Source organism: Diplotaxodon limnothrissa, linkage group LG23, assembly GCF_057381915.1.
Source record: "Diplotaxodon limnothrissa isolate DT_005_m linkage group LG23, D_limnothrissa_male_GT1.1, whole genome shotgun sequence".
Lineage (NCBI taxonomy): Eukaryota > Metazoa > Chordata > Actinopteri > Cichliformes > Cichlidae > Diplotaxodon > Diplotaxodon limnothrissa.
The window spans coordinates 13,054,935-13,076,318 of NC_140617.1; the positions used below are offsets into that span (position 1 = coordinate 13,054,935).

General features: G+C 40.8%; 2 protein-coding genes across 4 annotated transcripts; one reads left to right on the forward strand and one right to left on the reverse strand.

Annotated features, from left to right (window-relative positions):
* Positions 1-2,236: 2,236 nt before the first annotated feature.
* Positions 2,237-13,268, forward strand: ube3a (ubiquitin protein ligase E3A). 2 transcript variants are annotated; one of them, XM_085347556.1, is made up of 11 exons: positions 2,237-2,474; positions 4,401-4,447; positions 5,527-5,804; positions 5,881-7,091; positions 7,177-7,321; positions 7,868-8,073; positions 8,208-8,372; positions 10,247-10,402; positions 10,488-10,561; positions 10,658-10,801; positions 10,920-13,268. In XM_085347556.1, coding segments are annotated over exons 2-11 (2,502 nt in total). In that variant the 5' UTR covers positions 2,237-2,474; positions 4,401-4,445; the 3' UTR covers positions 11,041-13,268. The 2 variants fall into 2 exon arrangements, with proteins under 2 accessions (XP_085203682.1, XP_085203683.1); XM_085347557.1 differs by having other exon boundaries at positions 5,731-5,804.
* A 1,414-nt stretch (positions 13,269-14,682) lies between these two features.
* cnga3a (cyclic nucleotide gated channel subunit alpha 3a) lies at positions 14,683-19,945 on the reverse strand. Of its 2 annotated transcripts, none has more exons than XM_085347570.1 (8): positions 19,851-19,945; positions 19,635-19,724; positions 18,124-18,297; positions 17,242-17,292; positions 16,582-16,794; positions 16,361-16,462; positions 16,181-16,287; positions 14,683-16,079 (listed from the first exon to the last, which is right to left on the reverse strand). In XM_085347570.1, exons 1-8 carry the CDS (start codon positions 19,943-19,945, stop codon positions 14,683-14,685), a joined length of 2,229 nt encoding a protein of 742 aa, XP_085203696.1. The 2 variants fall into 2 exon arrangements, with proteins under 2 accessions (XP_085203696.1, XP_085203695.1); XM_085347569.1 differs by having other exon boundaries at positions 17,242-17,301.
* Positions 19,946-21,384: the final 1,439 nt, after the last annotated feature.

The window sequence follows — 21,384 nt, forward strand, 5'->3', positions numbered from 1 at the left end:
ATTAGTCAGTCCAGTCTCAATATTTTCAGGTAGTTGAGTTAACCTGAGTGATAGTGTGTGTGTGTGTGTGTGTGCGTGCGTGCGTGCGTGCGTGCGTGTGTGTGTGTGTGTGTGTGTGCGTGCGTGTTTATCAGTCAGTCCCTTTTTGCTGAGGAGACGGGTGGCTTGTGGAAAAAAGCTGCTGCACAGTCTGGATGTGTGTGCCCGAATGCTTCGGTACCTTTTTCCAGATGGCAGGAGTGTGAAGAGTGTGTGAAAGGGGTGTGTCCGATCAGCCACAATGCTGGTGGCTTTGCGAATGCAGCGTGTGGTGTAGATGTCCTCAATAGAGGGGAGAGAGACCCCGATGATCTTCTCTGCTGTTCCCACTATCCGCTGTAGGGTCTTGCGGTCCGATATGGCACAGTTCCCAAACCAGACAGTGATGCAGCCGCTCAGGATGCTCTCGATAGTTCCTCTATAGAAGGTGGTCAGGATCGGTGGTGGAAGCCGGGCCTTTCTCAGTCTTCTCAGAAAGAAGAGACGCTGTTGGGCTTTCTTGTGCAGGGAGCTGGTGTTGAGGGACCAGCCGAGGTCCTTCTCCAGGTGGACGCCCAGGAATTTGGTGCTGTCGACGATCTCCACAGAGGAGCCGTTGATGCTCAGCGGTGAGTGGTCGCCTCGTGTCCTCCTAAAGTCAACAACCATCTCTTTTGTCTTGTCAACATTCAGAGACAGGTTGTTGTCTTTACACCAGTCCGTTAGTCTCTGCACTTCCTCCCTGTACGCCGACTCGTCGTTCTTGCTAATGAGACCCACCACGGTCGTGTCATCAGCGAAATTAATGATGTGATTTGAACTGTGTGTTGCTACACAGTCATGAGTCAGCAGTGTGAACAGCAGAGGACTGAGCACACAGCCTTGTGGGGCCCCAGTGCTCAATGTGGTGGTGCTGGAGGTGCAGTTCCCGATCCGTACTGACTGAGGCCTTCCGGTCAGAAAGTCCAGGATCCAGTTGCAGAGGGAGGTGTTCAGGCCCAACAGGCTCAGCTTTCCGATCAGTTGTTGGGGGATGATTGTGTTGAATGCTGAGCTGAAATCTATGTACAGCATTCGGATGTGTGAGTCCTTCTTGTCCAAGTGTGTCAGGGCAAGATGGAGTGCAGTGGAGATGGCGTCGTCCGTTGAGCGGTTATGGCGGTATGCAAATTGCAGTGGGTCCAGTGAGGGGGGCAGCAGGGTCTTGATGTGTCTCATGACGAGCCGCTCGAAGCACTTCGTGATGGTGGGTGTAAGTGCAACAGGACGGTAGTCGTTGAGACAGGACACAGAAGACTTCTTGGGCACGGGGACGATGGTGGTGGCCTTGAAGCACGTGGGAACGACGGCACTGCTCAGAGAGATGTTGAAGATGTCGGTGAGAACATCTGCCAGCTGATCAGCACATTCTCTGAGCACTCTGCCTGGGATGTTGTCTGGTCCAGCAGTTTTACGTGGGTTGACTCTGCGTAGAGTTTTCCTCACCTCAGCTGTAGTGAGACACAGGACCTTGCACAGAAAGGCGAAATATCATCATATTAAGCAGCCTTAAGTAAATATCATGGAAACTGTAGTTAATCACCAATTTTAACTGTCATATTTGAATTCAACCCATTCAAATCCATGAGAAATGTCATATTTTACCTCACAAGCAGACAACTTCTGATTATTTACCAGAATTTTCTGACTAAAGTGACCCATTGTGGAGGACCAGTCCACACCTAATTTTCCTTTTTTTTCCCCAGTAAATTTTAAATCTTGACATCTTTTCCTATATATGGTGATCTTCCTTGAATGTTCTTCATCAAACAGACACTGATATCAGATACGTGAATGTTAAGGAAGAAGAAAAAGAAGGGGAGAGAACATTGTATTATTATTATTAGTAGTAGTAGTAGTAGTAGTGGTAATATCATCATTATTATTAAAAGTAGTAGTAGTATCATCACTATTATATTATTATTATTATTATTATTATTATTATTATTATTGTGTTTTTATGATTATCCTTAATGACTGAGGAATATTCTTTACATATTAAATTATTGAATTAGTGAATCTTTTACCCACAGGAAACTTGTTTCTGCTGTTTTCACTCTGCTTGCTGATCCTGGATGATGTGGCTGTAGCTGCAGCCAGTTAAATTAAAGAGTTTAGCAGCACGGTGAACAGTAGGGGGCAGCATTGCGCCTGCGCTGTGTGGAGGAAACCAGGCGGAGAAGAAGAGCGTATATGGCGCCGTTGTTTACAGGCTGTTAGAGGAAATAAATTCGCTGTGACTCAACAAACTAAAATCATTTGGAGCTCTGCGTGTTGTCAGCTTCTATCGGCCTTATTAACAAGCATTAATATCCCTGTAAAGTGTATTATTTTGTGACGTGGGTGTGACCGCGGTCCGAGTGACTGAAGAGATTTTTTTTTGCACTGTCACTGACAGACAGGACTTCAAATCACAGGTCGGTGCTGAGACAGGACACGACACGACACTCGATTCACCGCTCACTGCACGTTTTTTACTCTGAAACGAAGCGATTTAGAGTCTGTTAAACTGAAACGCTGACAGCTGTTTGAAAGCAGAGTCACAGCCTAATTACCAGTAACGCTGATAATTTAGAAAATATTATTTATATTTTTATGTTGTGCAATGTTATTTATATATTTATAAGTTGTATACTTCCTGTCATACAGCAACCAAAACATTAGACATTACAGAGCTTAAATATATTAAATTAATTGAGTAAAATAGACAAGTTTATAAGTAGATCAATAGTGTATGTATGTATATATATTTAGATATAGATATATTTAGATATAGATGTATGTATGTATATACGTGTGTGTATGTGTATGTATGTATATGTGTATATACACACATATATGTATATACACAAATATATACACACACACACACACACACACACACACACACACACACACACACACACACATATATATATATATGTATATATATATATATGTGTGTATATATTTGTATACACACATAAATCTATATATACATGTGTATATATAGATATGTGTGTATACAAATATATCTATATGTGTATAGCAACATCCACACTTACATGAAGGTGAATGAAAAAGCTGCAGGAAGAAGAAATTTCATCAACCAGCCACTTGTACAAAAAAATAGTTTCTGTTATATTTGAATGTTTTTAGTTCAAGGCACCTTGTCCTTGATGGACAGGCTGACAGATGATACAAGCAGGCATCTCTGTGGACTGTGATGTTTGCAGATGACATTGTGATCCATGGTAAGCGTAGGGAGCAGGTGGAGGTATGCTCACGAGAGAAGAGGGAAAAAAGCCAGCTGAAATAAGAATATGTATGTGAATGAGAGGGAGACAGGTGGAAAGGAGTAGAGATTTAGAAGGTAGATGAGTTTTAATAACTGGGGTCAACCACCCAAGGTTTCAGAGGTGATTTGTGGCAAAAGAATAGAAGCAGAAGTGAAAAAGAAGGTTTAGTGACACCTGCTGTCGTGTATAGCTGTGGTGACTTTTTAAAGGTCCAACCGAAGGAAGAAGAAGAAGAGTATACATTATATTTATATTCATATACAAAGGAAAGAATCTTATACTCTTAGAAGTATGGTCATGTGAAAAAGAAAGTTTTCACGGGGCTCTGTTGGCCTGTTTCCATATGAATTAAGAGGAGCAGTAGAAGCCAAGAGTTGCTAATCAAATGCACTGATTAATTGATGATCAGTAAACGTGAGCACCATGTTTGGCAGTTTGCTGCTCTGACGCATTTAGGCGTGTGTTAACACAATGCCACAATTTTCCCAGCGAGTTCATACCATGGTCAGATCATGCCATGCTCAGAAAAACTGCAAAACTCTGACATCGAGTGGTGAGATTTTACACACTGCACCTTTAATATAGAATAATAGAATAGAATACTTTCAAAATCATTTACATCACCAGGGTTGCAGCTGTAAGACTGAACATTGATGGCTGGGCTAAATGGATGGGCGCTAATGATAATGATGATGATGATGAAGCCTTTATTTGAGCTTGATAAACCTGCTAACTTGTGCATTATCAATTGCCTTAGATCTGTAGATCTTGCCTTAGATTGTGGTGCTTCAAAAGAGAAAAACTTTATTTATATAAAAGATTTTATTCCAGCTAGAAACACAACAGTGGAGTAGAGTAGAGGCTCCAGCACATTATATTGATAATGACAAATTAAAACAAATAAAACCATGAGTTAAAACCATAAAAGGAGCAGAAATAATAATAAATAACTATGGTATTTATTTATTTTTTGTTGTTGCTTTAAGTTGTTAAGACTTTAAGCTTTTATTTAAAGGCTTTTACCTGCAAATAAGATCTTACAGTGCTTTTAAACTCTACTTTCAGAGCATTGTTCACCGGGCCTGCAGAGGGGAATCTGAATCCAGCCGAATGTAAGACCGACTATAATCTGGACCTCAGCTGGCACAAGCTAAGCTAATATGATTCATTAGACTGATGTTTTTGGTCACAGTTGCACTCCCTCTTTACTGTTCATAGATGATAATATTTTAGCCTCTCACAGCAAGAACATGTATAAATTGACTGTTAAATACATAAACTGGATCTAAAAGATGAACATGGTTTGCAGATCTGAAAAGTATAAACAACACTTAGTGCCTTAAACCTGACATCTTTTTAATGTCTAGTAGGAGGCAGTGACTTCTATGAGAAAATGAGCTCACTGCTCACTGAACCGAGCTCAGTAAACACTTTCCTGAAAAGTTTTTGGGTTCAGTCACTAGTTTAAGTCATCTTGAATAAAACATGATGCTCTTTTTCTAAATTATTGTCCCATTAGATTGAAAAAGCAGAGCAAAGCAGGGTATGATTTACTATGCCATGGATAAGTCATTTGCCTGTGAGCCACCAGTGTCCCTCATTTTTAGATCCATCATATGGAAGGCACTCAGCCTATGGCTTCGCAACAGGATGTGTGACCCCATGTTGTCTGTGTCCATCTTTTATATACAGCTTGTGGTTAATATAGTTTGTACAGGAAAAAAAGTTAATTTTTATTTTTCTAACCCTAGAAAGTGATGATAATATCAATTACTTTTCAAAGTCTTCTCCAGTAAATGAGATAGGAATTGATCAGAAAACGAATCTGTTCTCATTTCTGTTCCTCGACATCACAGACATAAAAGTGCTGCAGTTTATTCAGACTATGAAAGAGCAAATCATACTGATGCTTCAGAGCAATCAGTCTAAACAATAAGAAACAGAGCTAAAATGAGTTTTCTGCTCTGAATACTTGACGTGGTTATCTCCTGTACTTTATGAACTCTCAAAAGTGTTGGAAAAAAATCACTAATACCTGCCAAAGTTTCACCCACTCCTATTTACTTGAAGGGCCTGTAACTCAGTTTATACAGAACCAAAGTTCATTGTTTGTGTTTTAGTTGTTGTTGTTTTTTAACCCTAGAAGGTTTTGTTACCATCAGTCTGACTTCTGTCTGAATGTCCTACGCAGGAACAGAGCGACTGCAAAGCTTCTAATTGAGCGCTACTTTCGGCAGTTAACTGAAGGCTGTGGAAATGGCAACTGCACGAATGAGTTTTGCGCATCATGTTGTGATTTTCAACCTTTGGATAACAATTCAGCAGCTGCCAAAGCGCTCGAGCTGTTTAAGATTAATGCCAAACTCTGTGATTATCACCCCTCCATCACGGCCAGTGCTGACGGAAGAACTCAGGAGGGCAGTGAGATGAGCGATAAAGACCCTGGTTTCACCAAGGAGGACTTCTCAGGTACTGTATGGCTAGCTCTGGACTCTTGCAGATGCTAACTTTGAACCAGTCCCTAAATTAGTTTGTTCTGTTGCAGAGGTTCATCACCTCACAGAGAACACAGTCTGTACGATCTTGGGTTTCTGTGAAGAAGAAGGGGATTATTCTGCTCTCGTCCGAGTCATCGGCAGGGTCTTCTCCAATGCAGAAGCCCTGATGAAGAGTTTCAGGAAAGATGAATCCAATTCTACCGACAACCTTGAGTCTTGTAAACCGGCAGATATGAAGAAAGATGAGAAACAGAGTGAGAGAAGCTCAGAGAAGACAGGTGCTTCTTCTGCAGCCTCTTTGCCAGGTGAGGCTTTGAATGAAGTGTTTGATGCCTGTGAGGTTACAGTGGACATTGGCGCTGTGAGGAGAGTCTGCGACAGACTTCTGTCTATCGACCAGCTGCAGGTGGCCCTGGTGAATGCTCTCATTTACCTCACTCCAAATGTTGAACTTGACCTGGAATATCTTGACGTATACGAAACAAACCCAGATTACCTGAACATCTTCATTATCGTCATGGAGAATAGTAACCTTCACAGCCCAGAGTACCTCGAAGTGGCGTTACCACAGTTCTGCAAAGCAATGAGCAAACTTCCAGTGACCGCGCTTGCCAGGCTGACGAAGCTCTGGTCAAAGTACGATCTCCCGCACATCCGCCGTATGATGGAGACCTTCCAGCAGCTCATTACGTTTACAGTTGTTAGCAACGAATACGACGGCGAAAATCTGGTAAACGACGACGAGACTGTGGTGGCTGCGACGCAGTGTTTACAGGTCGTCTTCTTTGCAAGCATTATGGGAGGTGACGTGGACGTAGAGCACAACGAGGAGGACGAGGAAGACTCTGACTCAGACGAGCTGACGCTGCACGAGCTGCTTGGCGAGGAAAGGCTCTATAAGAAAGGCCCCCGCATAAATCCCCTGGAGAAAGAACTGGGCGTCCGACCGATGGACAGCATAAAGCCTCTCATCCCCTTCGAGGATTTTATTAACGAATCGCTTAACGATGTCATCGAGATGGACAAGGACTTCACTTTCTTCAAGGTCAATGCAGAAACAAAGTTTTCTTTCCAGACTTGCCCTTTCATCCTCAGTGTCATCACCAAGAACCAAGGGCTGTACTACGACAACAGGATCCGAATGTACAGCGAGCGACGCCTCACGGCTCTTTTCAGCATGGTCCAGGGGCAGCAGCCCAACCCCTACCTCAAGCTCAAAGTGCGCAGAGACCACATCATCGACGACGCTCTCGTCAGAGTGAGTTGCGCTGCCTTAGGGTAATTGGAGGATGTCGAAATCAGTGTTGTTCAGTTTGAAAAGTGAAACCTCCTCTGTGTTGCAGCTGGAGATGATCTCCATGGAGAACCCGTCCGACTTGAAGAAACAGCTCTATGTTGAGTTTGAGGGTGAGCAAGGCGTAGATGAGGGAGGCGTTTCAAAGGAGTTCTTTCAGTTGGTTCTTGAAGAAATCTTCAATCCTGACATAGGTGAGAATTTTAAGCACAAGTGGACTGTGGACATTATGTAAATGTTGTTTTGTATCCGAACAAAAGAACACATTTATTTGACAGGCGAACAGGGGGATTGAGATGAGTGTCATGTTTTATTAATTATGCAGCAAGCTGAAGTCAGGATACGATCATCTTAGCATGAGAACTAGAAACTTAATAAAATAATGCCGTGCAGTTCAAAAGTCTTGAATCCAAGGAGCTAGATCGTTTAAAGTGGTCTTTAAAGAGCAACACTTCTCCGGGCTTTCTAAAGATCTTTCAAAGGTTTCTTTGGACATCTCCAGTCTAATCCCTGTACAACTTTCAGAGGATTTTTCTTCAAGCCCAGGCACAGTAACCCCACCCACCTGCTGTTCAGACCTTCAGTTTACAAGGGGCAGCCAATCAAAAGAAAACTGACCTATAAAACATTTAAGTATTTAAGATTAATAAGGATTACTCTGAACTGTCATTTACGCAGAGCTGCTTCATGCATTTAATTTTTCCATGTCCATTTTCCTGTGTGCCTGATGTTCCGAACAGGAATGTTCACCTACGAGAACGACACCAAACTTTTCTGGTTTAATTCATCTTCTCTGGAGACTGAAGCGCAGTACACTCTTATTGGAATCGTCCTCGGTCTCGCGATTTACAACAACTGCATCCTGGACGTCCACTTTCCAATGGTTGTCTACAGGAAGCTCATGGGAAAGAAAGGGACCTACTTGGACCTGTCAGACTCACATCCAGTATAGTAACTTCCTCTAAAGCTCATTCACAGTGAATCACTACAATTCACAGTAGTTTTAAAATGTTATACATCCCTGTAATCAAATCAGTGGCACCTGTGCAAAGAAAGTCTTGTCTTTTTTTTGTGCTCCAGGTTCTCTATCAAAGTCTGAAGGGAGTACTTGAATATATGGGAAATGTGGAAGAAGACATGATGATGACCTTCCAGATATCACACACTGACCTCTTTGGAAACCCAGTAATACACGACTTAAAGGAGCAAGGAGACCAGATTCCCGTTACTAAGGAGAACCGACAGGTGAGGTGTGAGCTGGACCGTGTTACAGCTACAGCTCCTTAATTCACCTTATATGTCCTTTTTTGGTTTACTAATAAATCCCCATGCTACTGTGTTGTTTGGTCTGTGATTTTAGTCTGTTGTTAGGGGGTTGCTAGTCAACGTGGTGGGGATGTCCTCTATCATGAATAATGAGAGAGTTTTGTGTATATAATTATGATTTCATTGGTGTATTATTGGCCACGGATGAGTCATTTGGTCCATTGGTAGGTGATTGCTAGGCAATATGATGACATCATAATATACGATAGTCATAATATATGGCCTAAGATGTATCTGTGTCCCAAATATGGGTGTTAAACTCTGGATCGTGTAGGAGAACTTTTAGTGCAAACAAATAGATTTTGTGTTTTGAGTGGTATACCGTAATCCACTGGATTAAAAATATATGACTTCTGAGTTCATTTAAAATGGAAAATATTGCACCTTACACCCCAAAAAGTTATGAACGTCTGTGTCGAACTTTTCACTACCGCTTGGCGAGTAGGTGAATTTTCAGACAAACCAGTATTTTATGGACAAACCTGCCAGCGATCAAAGCAATCACAAGGATTTCAGCAACTCCAGTAACCACTTGCCAGCCAGTCAAGGAATACACACTTTTCCCTGGTGACCAGGGTTAGCAGGAGGTCAGTGACCAGCCTCACAGCCATTGTGCATTGCTTCATTAGATATTCTATTAACATTTATGTAATAAGTAAAGTTATTATAGAAGAAAATCAGCTGATTCTGAGTAGGGCTGTTCGATATAACGATATATATCAGACGACGATATAAAAACATTGTTTCATTTTACGCTATCGTTTGTTTCGTGGTGTCGCAAAATAAACCGTTTACGGCAATATTTTTTGTAGTGGCTATATTAATTTTTTAAAGTTCTCTCTTTCTCTTATATTTTATATAACCACACTACAGACGGACAAGCGCCTGTTTTTATGCGTTGTGGTTAGCAACAAGACGGTAACAGCATCGCGTGTCCGCTTGTTTATGTTCCACATAAACCTTTCACAATAAAGCTCAAGATCCTGTTCAGACTTTTCAAAAAAACTGAATCACGTGAAAGAGCAGATTGTTTACGGATGAGAAGTAAAAAAGAGCCGTCAGGTGCTAAAAAATAAACCTTAGACTCAAACGTTAGAACAGGCTTTTCCCCGCAGCACGCCGTGTAATAAATACTCACAAAGAAAACGGCGGCCTTTACAACTTATGTCTAAAAATGTATCGTTTCATACATCGGTTAAAACACTCGACTCCAGCTACATGACGCGCAGCTGGAAACACTTCCCTCAAGTCGAGCTGCACGAGATTCACAGAATTTACAGAAAATGACACATTTTTGTGATTTATATCGTTATCGGACGATAGAATTCTTATATCGGGATATGAGATTTTGGTCATATCGCACAGCCCTAATTCTGAGGCAGTCAGAGGGGAGGCACTGGTTTATTATCTTGTTCTGATTTTTGGTCTCTTCTTTTAATTTATCTCCGGTTCCTTTAAAACCATGCATCATTTTTATTTAAGCTTACCTAAAAATTAGACATTTCTGTGGCTATATAATATGTTAAGATGGAAGTCTGATTCTAGACCAAATGTGTCGCTACACAAATAAGGAAGCCCTAACTGACACTTCTGCTGTTCCTCTTTTGACTGAAATGTATATTTCACAAGTACAGAAACAGGAACACACGATGAAGACGAAGTAGTATGTTATGCAATACGGCCGGCATTCTTTGACAGAGCAATCTGTAGAGTCTGCTCTCTAAAAATACAGATTATAAAAAGTTAATGATGAAAAACTGCTTCAGATATATTTAACTTCCTTCCTTTTTTAGGAGTTTGTGGATCTGTATGCTGATTACATCCTGAACAAGAGTGTGGAGAGACAATTCAAAGCCTTCAAAAAAGGCTTCCTAATGGTCACAAATGAGTCCCCGCTGAAATATTTGTTTAGACCAGAAGAAGTAGAGCTGCTTATCTGTGGAAGCAGGGTGAGAGAGCGCATCCCCATTTATATTTTTTATATCTTAATTGTGTTCGGTGCTGCATTGATGACAGTCTCCGATCATTACACAGAAACTGGACTTTGAAGCGCTCGAAAAGACGACGGAATATGACGGCGGCTACAGCAAAGACAGTCAGGTTATCAAGTGAGTCTGATAAAGTCTAAACATGTTTGGAAGTACTTGAACTTTATGCACATTTTCTCATCAGTTTAATGTTTTTATTCAATTATCCACGTGCAGAGATTTCTGGGAAGTCGTCCACTCATTTGGGGAAGACCAAAAAAAATTATTTCTTCAGTTCACGACGGGCTCAGACAGGGCGCCTGTTGGCGGGCTCGGCAAATTAAAAATGATCATTGCGAAGAACGGCTCTGACACAGACAGGTGCTGCTCTGGCCAGATTTAAGAAACGCTCAGCATATCTTAAAAAAACGATCCGTAACTCAAAGCTCTCTGTGGATGCTGATTTCAGATTTCCCCACTTCTGCCATTTTTCTTGCAGGCTACCAACCTCCCACACCTGCTTTAATGCACTGCTGCTCCCTGAGTACTCCTCCAAGGAAAAGCTGAGAGAGAGACTTCTCAAGGCCATCACTTATGCCAAAGGGTTTGGGATGCTGTGACGAAGCCGCAAAGTTATCAGAGCCAAAAAAGGGAGTATTAAGAAAGTGGATAGGGAAATGCAGTGGAGAAAAATACTGTAATAACCCTGTGCCTAACCAAACTACTGCAGTCCACTGCTGGCCTTTCACACTTCATATGCATTAGATTTCCCAACAGACTGTATTTAAAAGATGGACGCCATTTCCTGGTGAAGTGAAGCTCAAGTGCCTTAAACTTGCATTCTTTCTGATGACCAGCAGGGGGAGACTCCACTGGTGGAATGAGATGTCATTATCTCAAAAGGTGGAACAATGGAAAAATATATGTAAAAAGTTCACAGATCAGTGCAGAGAAAGAAAATATAACCGAAACGCAGCGAATATGAAATAAGTAAAAAGTCAATTGTTGTAATTAAGAGCTAAATATAATTTAATAAGGCTAAATGAAATACAATGTAAGCTTTTTTTTATCAAGTGTGATGAAAAGAACAAGCACAACAGCTGTCAGAGGTCGTCAGTGTAGTGAACAAGGAATAGGGTGGCTGAACGTCCACAGGAAACATCTGTAAACCTCCCGTCACCGGTGACGTCTGTGCACGCGATGAGTTAACGGTCTGAGTCAGTATTTTCAAGTAACCCCTGTTAAAGCTAAGAAGGAGGCTGTGCTTTACTGTGACTGACGAGATATTGGCCTCCGAGGCCTCCCATTTTCCTGTTTCCCATCCTTTGCACAACCTTTACTATGAATAATTATAAATTCGGTACACATCATTTCAACACTTCAGCCAGAGTAATATAGTGCGTGCACAGCTGTGCTCATCTGTCATTGTTGCTTGAGCTCTTTTTACTCCAAAGAAAACAGGGCTCCCTCACCAGTTTAAGAGTTTAAACCAGTGCTCCTTAAAACCTAAAAAATATAAATCTGTACAAATCAGTACTAGAACATCTTTAGACATAAAACTAGCTAGCTAACTAAAGAAAGAAACTGGATTTTGAAACCTAAATGTCAGGAGATGTAACAGTTATGGTGTGACACTCAGTTTGAGGCTTCACAGCGGGAGCTCATGAACCAGTCGATGTCATTAGCGTGGTTCAGCATTACTACCAATTTGTATTTTTAATGGATTTTTATTTGTATTTCACTTTGATGTTTTGTTTTTTAATCAGTGTGGTTTCCAGACTGGGTTTGCTCGTCTCAGTTTAGTTTTTATTGCATGTTTTTAGTTTCATTTTTTATCCGTTTTAGTCTGTAGGACTGTTTTTCGGGTGCAGATTTAAGAAGTTCACATTAGGCATTAAAACACATGGACGTCCCAGCCTCACCAAGCACATGCAGCAGTATCTCCTCACGCTCCTCAAGACTAAAAATAAAAAAGGTTTTATTTTATTTTTGTTTTTTTTAAGAACAAAATATTGTATTTTTTTAATTCTAGTTTCAATGTTTACCACAGTAACTGAAATGTTTTTGTCACACCTACTTTTACTTTAGTTTAGCTGCGGTTGTGTCCATCTTTTACTTACAGTCTGTAGATTTCCCAGAGTTGAAAGGCGCTTAAATATTTAAATTTTTTCACGCGTGTTTCGTTTCTGAGCCAACATCAAACTGTATTGTGAAAGTGCACTTACACAGAGCACATTCAGGATATTTTTTGCATTTAGTTTGACTTGTTTTGTGTGTTTTCTGCAGTTGTCGTAATGTAGCAGCATTCGGTGCACACACTCTGGGCATAACGGTGCTCTTTGGGTATGATTGTCATTTACTATATGCTGAACTGAAGCCTTTTTTAATTCCTGCTATTGAAGTCAAAACAACCTCATAGAGAAGCTTATATTTAAACATTTTCTTTACCCAGAAATAAAAAGAAAAATGTTATATCCAGATGTGATTATATCTGGTTACGATCTAACAGTTTTGTGTTGTGACCTGACAGTTTGGTTTCAGAGTATGCTTCCTGACTGGTGGGTTCAGACTTTCACTTCCTCTTTCTTTTGGTTTGTTTGCTAATCTTACTGATTGCACAGTCATGAGGTGCCAAATGTGCAAGGCCTACACAAGAAAAAGAGTCACACCATGTTTTATTTTGCCAAATGTCTCAGGTAAAAACACAGAACGTGCAGATAACGTGAAACTCTTTTGTAAAGCTTCTGTTATGCAAATTAAATAAAGGTGAATTAAAAAACAACAACATTAACACTCACTGGAAGGCTTTAAGCTGAAACTCTGTTTTTCAAATAAATACCTGATCATGACTGCGGCTTGTCTCACAGTCACAGATTCATTTCTTTGTTCTTACTTTTGGAAAATTTGGTTTCAAACCTCTCTAGAGGTCGCCACAGCATATCACCTCTCCTTTCAATAACTGCCATCAGATTTTAGCAGCTCGACAACACGCAGCAGAATAAGTTAGCACATAGCTGATGAACACAACGGGGTACTCGCTTAAAGAGGAGCTGGTTTTCCTTCATTGCTGATGAAGCTAAAATCAGACTTTTCACAAAACATGGTGATAATGGTTCAGTCGAGAGTGATGCAAGATCACATTTATGTGTATCTATGAGAAATAGAAGAACTGAGCAGTTAAATAAGAGATGATGTGTCATCACTTGACCTTTGAGTTGCTTTTCTGCTGCACTTGAGTAGTCAAAGTAGATGTAAGACTTTTAAAGGGCAATTCAGCTCTGAGGGGAAACGTTAAACAAATATTCTTTGTCAAACTTCTCTTTTTTTCATGTTTCTGTAAAGAGTGATCAAAATTTCAGAGATTTTATTGGCAACCACATTCATGGAAAGATTCATAACTCATGCAGTTCTCTATGACATGCTGGTTATCAGCTTCTGCATCCATCATCCACCCACTTTTTAAGGGTTGATCAGCGATGAAGCTGATCTTTGAGAATATTTTTAGTGTGGTCCATCCAGGAAAGGATCATTATCAGCCATGATTTGGAAGCAGATATTCAGGATGTCTTATAGAACTGAGGAAATTACGGAGATCAAGGCTGATTTATTTCCAACTTAAACTTGAAACTTGTGAAATGCTTGTTTCTTCATTATGTCATAGAAACATGGTAAAAAAGAAAGTTTCCAAAACACAAAATTTGTGCTACTGACAAAACTTTAGAACAGGAAAAGCATGACATTTATGTGCCTTTAATCACATAGCTTGGCTGAAAAAAAAAAAACAAAAAACTGTGAGTTCCCCGTGTTCATTCACCCACAACATGACAATGTACCAGTATAAAGTGAATGTTATATGAACACTTTAATGTTTATTCACATATTAGATTTACAGCCAATAGCCGACAGTAACTTATCAACAGCACTGACATTTCACTTTGTACATTTTTAAGCAGTGTAAAATGGATGTGTCAGCTGCATTTTTACTTCACAAATAGATCAATATGGAAGAAAAAGATTTTCTGGGACAAAAATGGTTCTACTATTATGAAAATCCTTTTTTTTTCCAACACGCTTAGTAGTTTTATATATGAAAAATAAGAAATTGGCTGTCAGTCGTAGCATACACACAGAAATATACATTTGCTGTACACAGTTTGACACATTATACTGATAATAAACATGCTGTATAAATGGATATGAATGTGGGCCTTTAAAAAGTGACACTCCCTCGTGTGCTGTAAAGTTCTCGAGTGTCTCTTGCGTTACTGGACCTTTTTGTCTTTGTCGGCCACCACCTCAGACAGATCCTCTGGTTTTATGGATTTCACTTTGTCCTCCATCGCTGACACTCTTTGCTTCATTCTTGTCGAGTTGAACGTGAACTCCGCCATCAGCTGGGCGAACTTGGTCTGCATGGTGTCCAGATTGCTCTGCAGTTTAACAATCTTCTCCTCTATGTCCTTGGGGTCGGCGCCGGCATTGGCGACCGCCTCGTCGATCAGGTTGTCCTTCATCAGGATGGCTTTCCCCTTCTCTTCTAGAGCCTTCTTGGCATCTGGATACTCGGTGAGGGCTTCCATCAAGTCGTCCTTAGAAAGGGCAAAGAGGTCAGAGTAACCCACACTTCTGATGTTGGCCGTTCTTCTGTTGCCCGCTTTACTGCCCTTGATACCCAAGATGCTGATTTCACCAAAGTACGCGCCATCGCTCAGCACTACAAACTGAGTCACTCCATCGTCAGCCACCACCGCTAGCTTCCCTTCCTTGATGATGTACATCTCCCTGCCAATATCCCCTTTCTTACAGATGTAATCTCCAGGGCTAAACACTTGTGGCTGCAGCTTGAGCACCAGTTCAATCAACAAACCGGCTTCGCAGTCCTGAAAAATCCGCACTTTCTTCAGCGTATCCAAATGGACATTGATGGCAATCTCAGCCTGTAGCTTGTCCGGGAGAGTTTTTAAAACTTCCTTTTCATCGCAGGTTTTCTTCTCAGTCCACAGGTAGTCAAACCACTTGATGACCCTGGCCTCCAGGTCTTTGGTGACCTTTCGAAACTGCATGTACTGCTTTATGGAGTCAATCTTCGCCTGGAACTCAGCGCGAGAGGCGTTCATGTTGGAGATCATAGCGCCAACGTTACCGACAATACTGGCAAAAATCAGCACACCAGTGAGGAAGTCGGCAATAACAAAGAGGTATTCAACATCCCTGACAGGTGCGGGGGTCTCTCCAATAGTGGTGAGGGTCAGCGTGGACCAGTATAGGGAGTAGATGTACTTTCTTGCCAAGCGGCCATGCTCTGGGTGGCTGATATTGGGGTAAACCCAAGTGTCCGACCCAAATCCGATGGTTTTTGAAATGGCAAAGAATAAACAAGCGTTCCAATGGATGATAGTAAGAATGTAAAGCACAAGATTGCTGATACGGAGCAAGTTTGGAAAGCTGGTTCTGGTTTCAGTCCTCTCGAAAAACTCAAAAAGCCTTGGCAGTTTGCAAAGGCGGTTTAATCTGAATTCCGGGTTGTGGATTCCATATTTCAGAAACAGCAGATCAGTGGGTATCATTGCAATCATGTCGTATTTGAATTGAGAAGTTGTTCTGTATTTATCTCTCAGTTTTTTGGAATCTTTTACCAGCAGGCCTTGTTCCAGGTAACCTGAGGGACAAACACCAAATTAGAAGCCAGATCTTGTGCTACAGTACAGCCTAATTGGTGTACAAAAACATCCTTTCTGTAAATGCCGTCAGGAATCTGACCTGTTCTTGCTCTGACAAATGTGTCTGCGTAGTAGATGAGGTCTGTGGTGTAGTCCAGGATTAGCCATAAATGTATATACGACTCCTGGAGTTCATTAAAGCAGGCCCTAAAATACAAGGAGAACAAATAAATCAATGCTCCTTTAAGTGAATAATTATTAATATGTGAAGGATGCCTACCTCGTTATGACCATCATTAGGTTATAAAACACGGGGCCTGCAATGACGGAGAGCCACCTGTAGTACTGATCTGTAGCGGGATCCATAATCCAGATTTCTTTCCTGAAACCAGCAAAGCATCAGAAGGTGTTTAATGTTGCACAGAGATGAAAAGTGACAGATGTGGTTTCTGTAGTTAAATTTACCAGCTGCCGCAGACTCTGAATTTAACGGGTACTTACGGTGGCTCTTCTTTCTTTTTATCATCTTTCTTATCATCTTTCTTCTCGTCTTTTTTCTCATCCTTCTTCTCGTCTTTTTTCTCATCCTTCTTCTCGTCTTTTTTCTCATCTTTCTTTTCCTCTTCCTTCTTGTCCCCATCCTTCTTCTCTTCATCTTTTTTCTCCTCCTTTTTCTCATCTTTTTTAATCTCCTCTTTTTTGTCCTCTTTTTTGCTACGGATTACAAGTTTAGTGTTTTTATAGTGGTGAAAAAGGACGGAGGTGGTCTATGAAGGACTGCTAGAAGACTAGAAAGCTACCTTGAAAGGAGTCTACAGCGACAATTCATTTGGATTCATGGTGCAGGTCATACGTTTGTCCAGCAGATGGCATCATACTACAGGTAGTCCCTGTTATTTTAAGCACACTTTATGACCTTACAGTTCCTTATGTGAACTTCCCCAAAGTTGGATCAAAATAATCCACATCATGACTTCCAACAAAACCCCTGAGGTGGGTAAAGGGGTGGGAGGCACAGCATAGAGAAGCGGAGGATGTGAAGACATGGTTCAAGGAGTTTGGTGCTAACATAGCTATGCTACGTGCCATTGTAGCTACAACAAATATCGATAATGTCCACTTCTAAAGGAAACTCTTTTCTATTTTCTGACACACACTTACTCGTCTGTGTTGTTGCAGTTATTCATGTTGTAAGTAGCCAGCGGCCACTTACTGGCAAGGCTTTTGGAAAGAAAGACAATTTTTTTTCTTTTTACTTTCTTTTTGCACGAGGCTTCTCATTCATCATATAAATGTGATATTTTTATGGCAAAACCCCTCTTTTCTTTTAGGTTACACACATTCCTATTGGTTGGGAGGGTGTTCAAAAAAATTGTTTATGATCTATCTTCACCCTGATCTTTGAATGGGGTAAAAGGGAATGGGGAGCTAGCTTTTGGCTATTAGCTTCCCCACTGTTAGCTGTGACATTAACTTTCTTGTTTAAGATATTAAAGCATTGTTTTAACCGTTCATAAAAAAAATAAAAGCTAAATTATACTGTAAATAATTTGAAATGAGATGCGTGCTTGGGCTCAGGAACACATCTTTCAATAAACAAATTGCTGTCTTTTCTATAAAGAAAAAAGAACATCCATTTAGAAACTCTGGCCTTCTTTGGGCCTATAAAACTGTTCAGTGATCTAATCAATACAAATTTTAAATTCTTTTTTGGATGTTCCAAGACCACGGGCTCAACCTCGACAGGTATCGGGTCGAGCAACATGCTTTCAGTTTTCAGGTAAAGTTGTGCACATTTCCACAGGAATCTTGAACCACAATGTGGACGTTATTACAGCAACATGGCTCTCCAAGCAAAGAGTCTGTGTGCTAAACGACTAAACATTAGCCACAATATGAAACTTTTTTGGAAACAGGGCCCTGAGTAAAGTGTCCTGTTTGTCCAGTTTTGTGTTAAATCATTCAAACATTAGAAACCATAACTGCTATGACTCGACAAAACTCTTAAACTGACCACAGCAGCTCTCACCACACCACGCTTACTTTCTCTTACGGACTGCGTCGTGATGCCCCGCAGACTGAGCACTGCTGTGTAGACTGGACGTGTCTTTGAGCTCTGGGCCTCTGAAGCGGTCGAGGAACGAGTCGTGTCTCTCTTGTTCAGGCTTCACTCTGTGAGACGCCCAATTCCGTAGCATGAAGAAGAAGTAAGACAGTCTAGAGAGTCAGCGGGAGGTAAAAACAGCACAAAGTGACACCAGTCTAGGCTAGAAACCATCAACAGTCATGTCAAAGGTAAATACCCACAGTGGAAGAAACATTCAGATCCTTTACTTGGAGGCTATCCGTAAAATAAAGCATCTACCATTAGACACTTGGTTTGTCTGTCAGTGGTTCTCACTCATCCAGGCCATGGTTGTCTAAAGTGCTTGAGTAAAAGGCAGCCAGAGTTCTTTTTAGTTCCTGAAGACCTTTCATCCTCTCCAGGACTCAAAACTGACTGGGAGTCCTGGGTATTTAACCTCCTGCTGGGTCTTCACCTTAGAGGGGAAGCCAACACATCAGACATGTCACAGAGAAGACAGCTGGCTTGAGAGAGGAGTAAAGGAGGCCACCTACATCCAACTGCCATAGCTGGCCAGAGGTGGTGGTCTATAACACCAACTATCAGCTACTTCAAACTTAGTCCTGAGGTCCCCTTCCAGGTGATCAAACCACCATTCACACCTTCACCTGTGCGACTCTAACAACTCACATGATGGTAGAGTGGAGCAACGTCTGAAGAAACCCCTCAGACTGAGAGGTGAATTGGAAAGAACTCGGTTTCCTTCGCCTCAAGCACTTCAGACTTTTCAAACTGTGGTTCATGCTCTTTCAGTGTCAGATGATGAATTTCAGTAATTAAGTGAACTTTTATGTTTAGTTTCATTTAGTTTTCAAATCTAAGTTTGGTCTTGTCATATTTCTTTTGGATGAAAATGTTTAGTTTTCATATGTTTCAGTGCCAGTTTTGTTTTCAATTATTCTAATATAATCTCGTCAGTAAATATAACTTATTGTACAAACCAAAATCAGCTGTTTCTGAGGAGCATCATTTGAGAAGTCTTTCTTGGAATAACCCTTTACAGTAGTGTCTTTAACTTGGTGAAGTCATTATATCCAAAATATATCAACTTTGCATTAACATTACATTTTTATTTATTTTTTTAGTTATTTATGTTTTTTAATTTCTGGCTAATTTCAAAGTCATAACTCAGGAACAGAAGAGAAAATGTTGACATTTGGTCAAATACCGAATTGGAGACGGCAATAATTGGTGCCCAAACATGAAGCTATTCATTTGTGTGGGCAGATGTGCCTATAAACGAAAAGCCAGACTGGCTGGTGCATGTGTATGTTTGAGGCAGTACTTCTAACTTATCACCACCTGATAACCATTGGTTTGCTCATCAGCAGCATATTGCATTTCAGAATAGCTTAGGAGAAACTTCAGAATCGTTTCTTTCCACCTTTGGTAAATACCGGCTAATTTAAGCACTGCAGCTGGCATTTACCTGGCCATTGCCCCGGCACCTGTAAATGAGTCTCTGTGGGACTCTGAGCGCAGTGCTCTGTCACAGTTGTCCCCACAAAGAGAGTGAACTCTGGAAGACAGCAGGAGGGGAATGATTATATTGACAAGACCTCATAAAACAAGTCAAGATGTCTCATTTCAGTCAGTTAAGGATCCAAAAGTCTCCCAAAAATCATCAGCAAAGCTAACATCAGACCTGCTCTCCCCATTTTCAATAACACCGAGCTCATCGTCATTGGCGGACAGCCGCCTTCTCGCTGAAAAGGAGTTTTCACTGCAGACTTTCGCCATCTTCTCCTGCCTGGCTCTGCGGGCCTGGACACTGGGACACAGAAGAATCAGTGAAATGTGATGGGGTCATACGGGCCTGAAATCAAAGATCAGCAAAACAGTGACTCGTGTGTTAATGTGTTTACCGAACGCCACTCTTCACTGTCTGTCTGAGAGTGGCACCTAAAAATACATCCCGATAATGACCTTAAACACTAAACAGGATCAGTGCGCTCTCTCTGTGAACCATCAGCTTGCTTTTAAAATAACTAAGCTATGGCTTACAGGGACGCTGCAAATGTTCTTTGGTGTGCAGCACGTTAAAGATTTGAACAAGAAGTAGACTACAACTGCAGGAGTGTGTAGAAGCTCTCCAGGATGTTTTGGAATGAATTAGAGAAAAAAACTCTTATTTTTATGTTTTTATGACCTCTTTAAAAAGTTATAACCAAAAACAAAAAGAGGGTAACAGGTGTGAGATTAAATCCTTTTTTGGTTTAAATTACTTTGTTGTTATGTATGTTTCTCTGTGTTTATTTTTATTTTTTAGTGGTGATGATGGTCAATACTGACTCACTGATCTCTGGGGAACAGCAATGTTTGTAACACGTGCACTCATGTAGATTAGTGCTAATACCAGGGGGTTAAGCAGTCCCCACTTAAATTAAATGACACTGACATTCACCAAGAAGCCGAGAGCTCCAAGGGTGACGAAAGGTAAAAGCGGCAGGCCGTCTGTGAGTGTGAGTTACATTATATTCTGACACTGTGGTGAACACTGAGGGTCAGAAATCACGTAATGTGTTTTAGGGGATGAGTTTTAATCTGCATTGTCTTGCTTCCATGGTTTCTACTGGGAGTCACCACACAGAGAAGTTTTATATATCAGGAAATTAAATATAAATTAACTAATAAAAATACACCAAATGAAAATAAACTAAACAAAAATAGAAACATAAAAAATACACAGAAATACAAATGCTTGCAAAGTTCTGGAAGGCTATAAAGGATATAAACATCACTTATAGCTTGAAACTTCCACACTAAAATCCACACTAACCTGCCTGTACCCTCATAAATGTACACAGTCTGACCGAGGTGAAGGAACTCATTGAAATCATACAACGCATACTGATGGGTTGATTTTTTTATCCCTGCAAAATGGATTGCTCTGCAAGGGTCAAAACAATCTCACGTGTTTGTTTTCATTAAAATATCCCATTCCTTAAGATGCACATGTCTTTATCTTTTACCAAAACCTTTATTAGAACCAAACATAAACCTTTGAAGGACACTTTGAACTCACTATATCTATTATAACGCCCTGAAATGCTATGCACAATTGAAATATTTAATGCATTTTTGAAATATATAAACTGGATCTAAAGGTCAAATTATTGGAGATAGAAGAAGGAAAAAGTCACCTGTCTGACGCCTTTTCACGCAGATTTTTGCGAGGC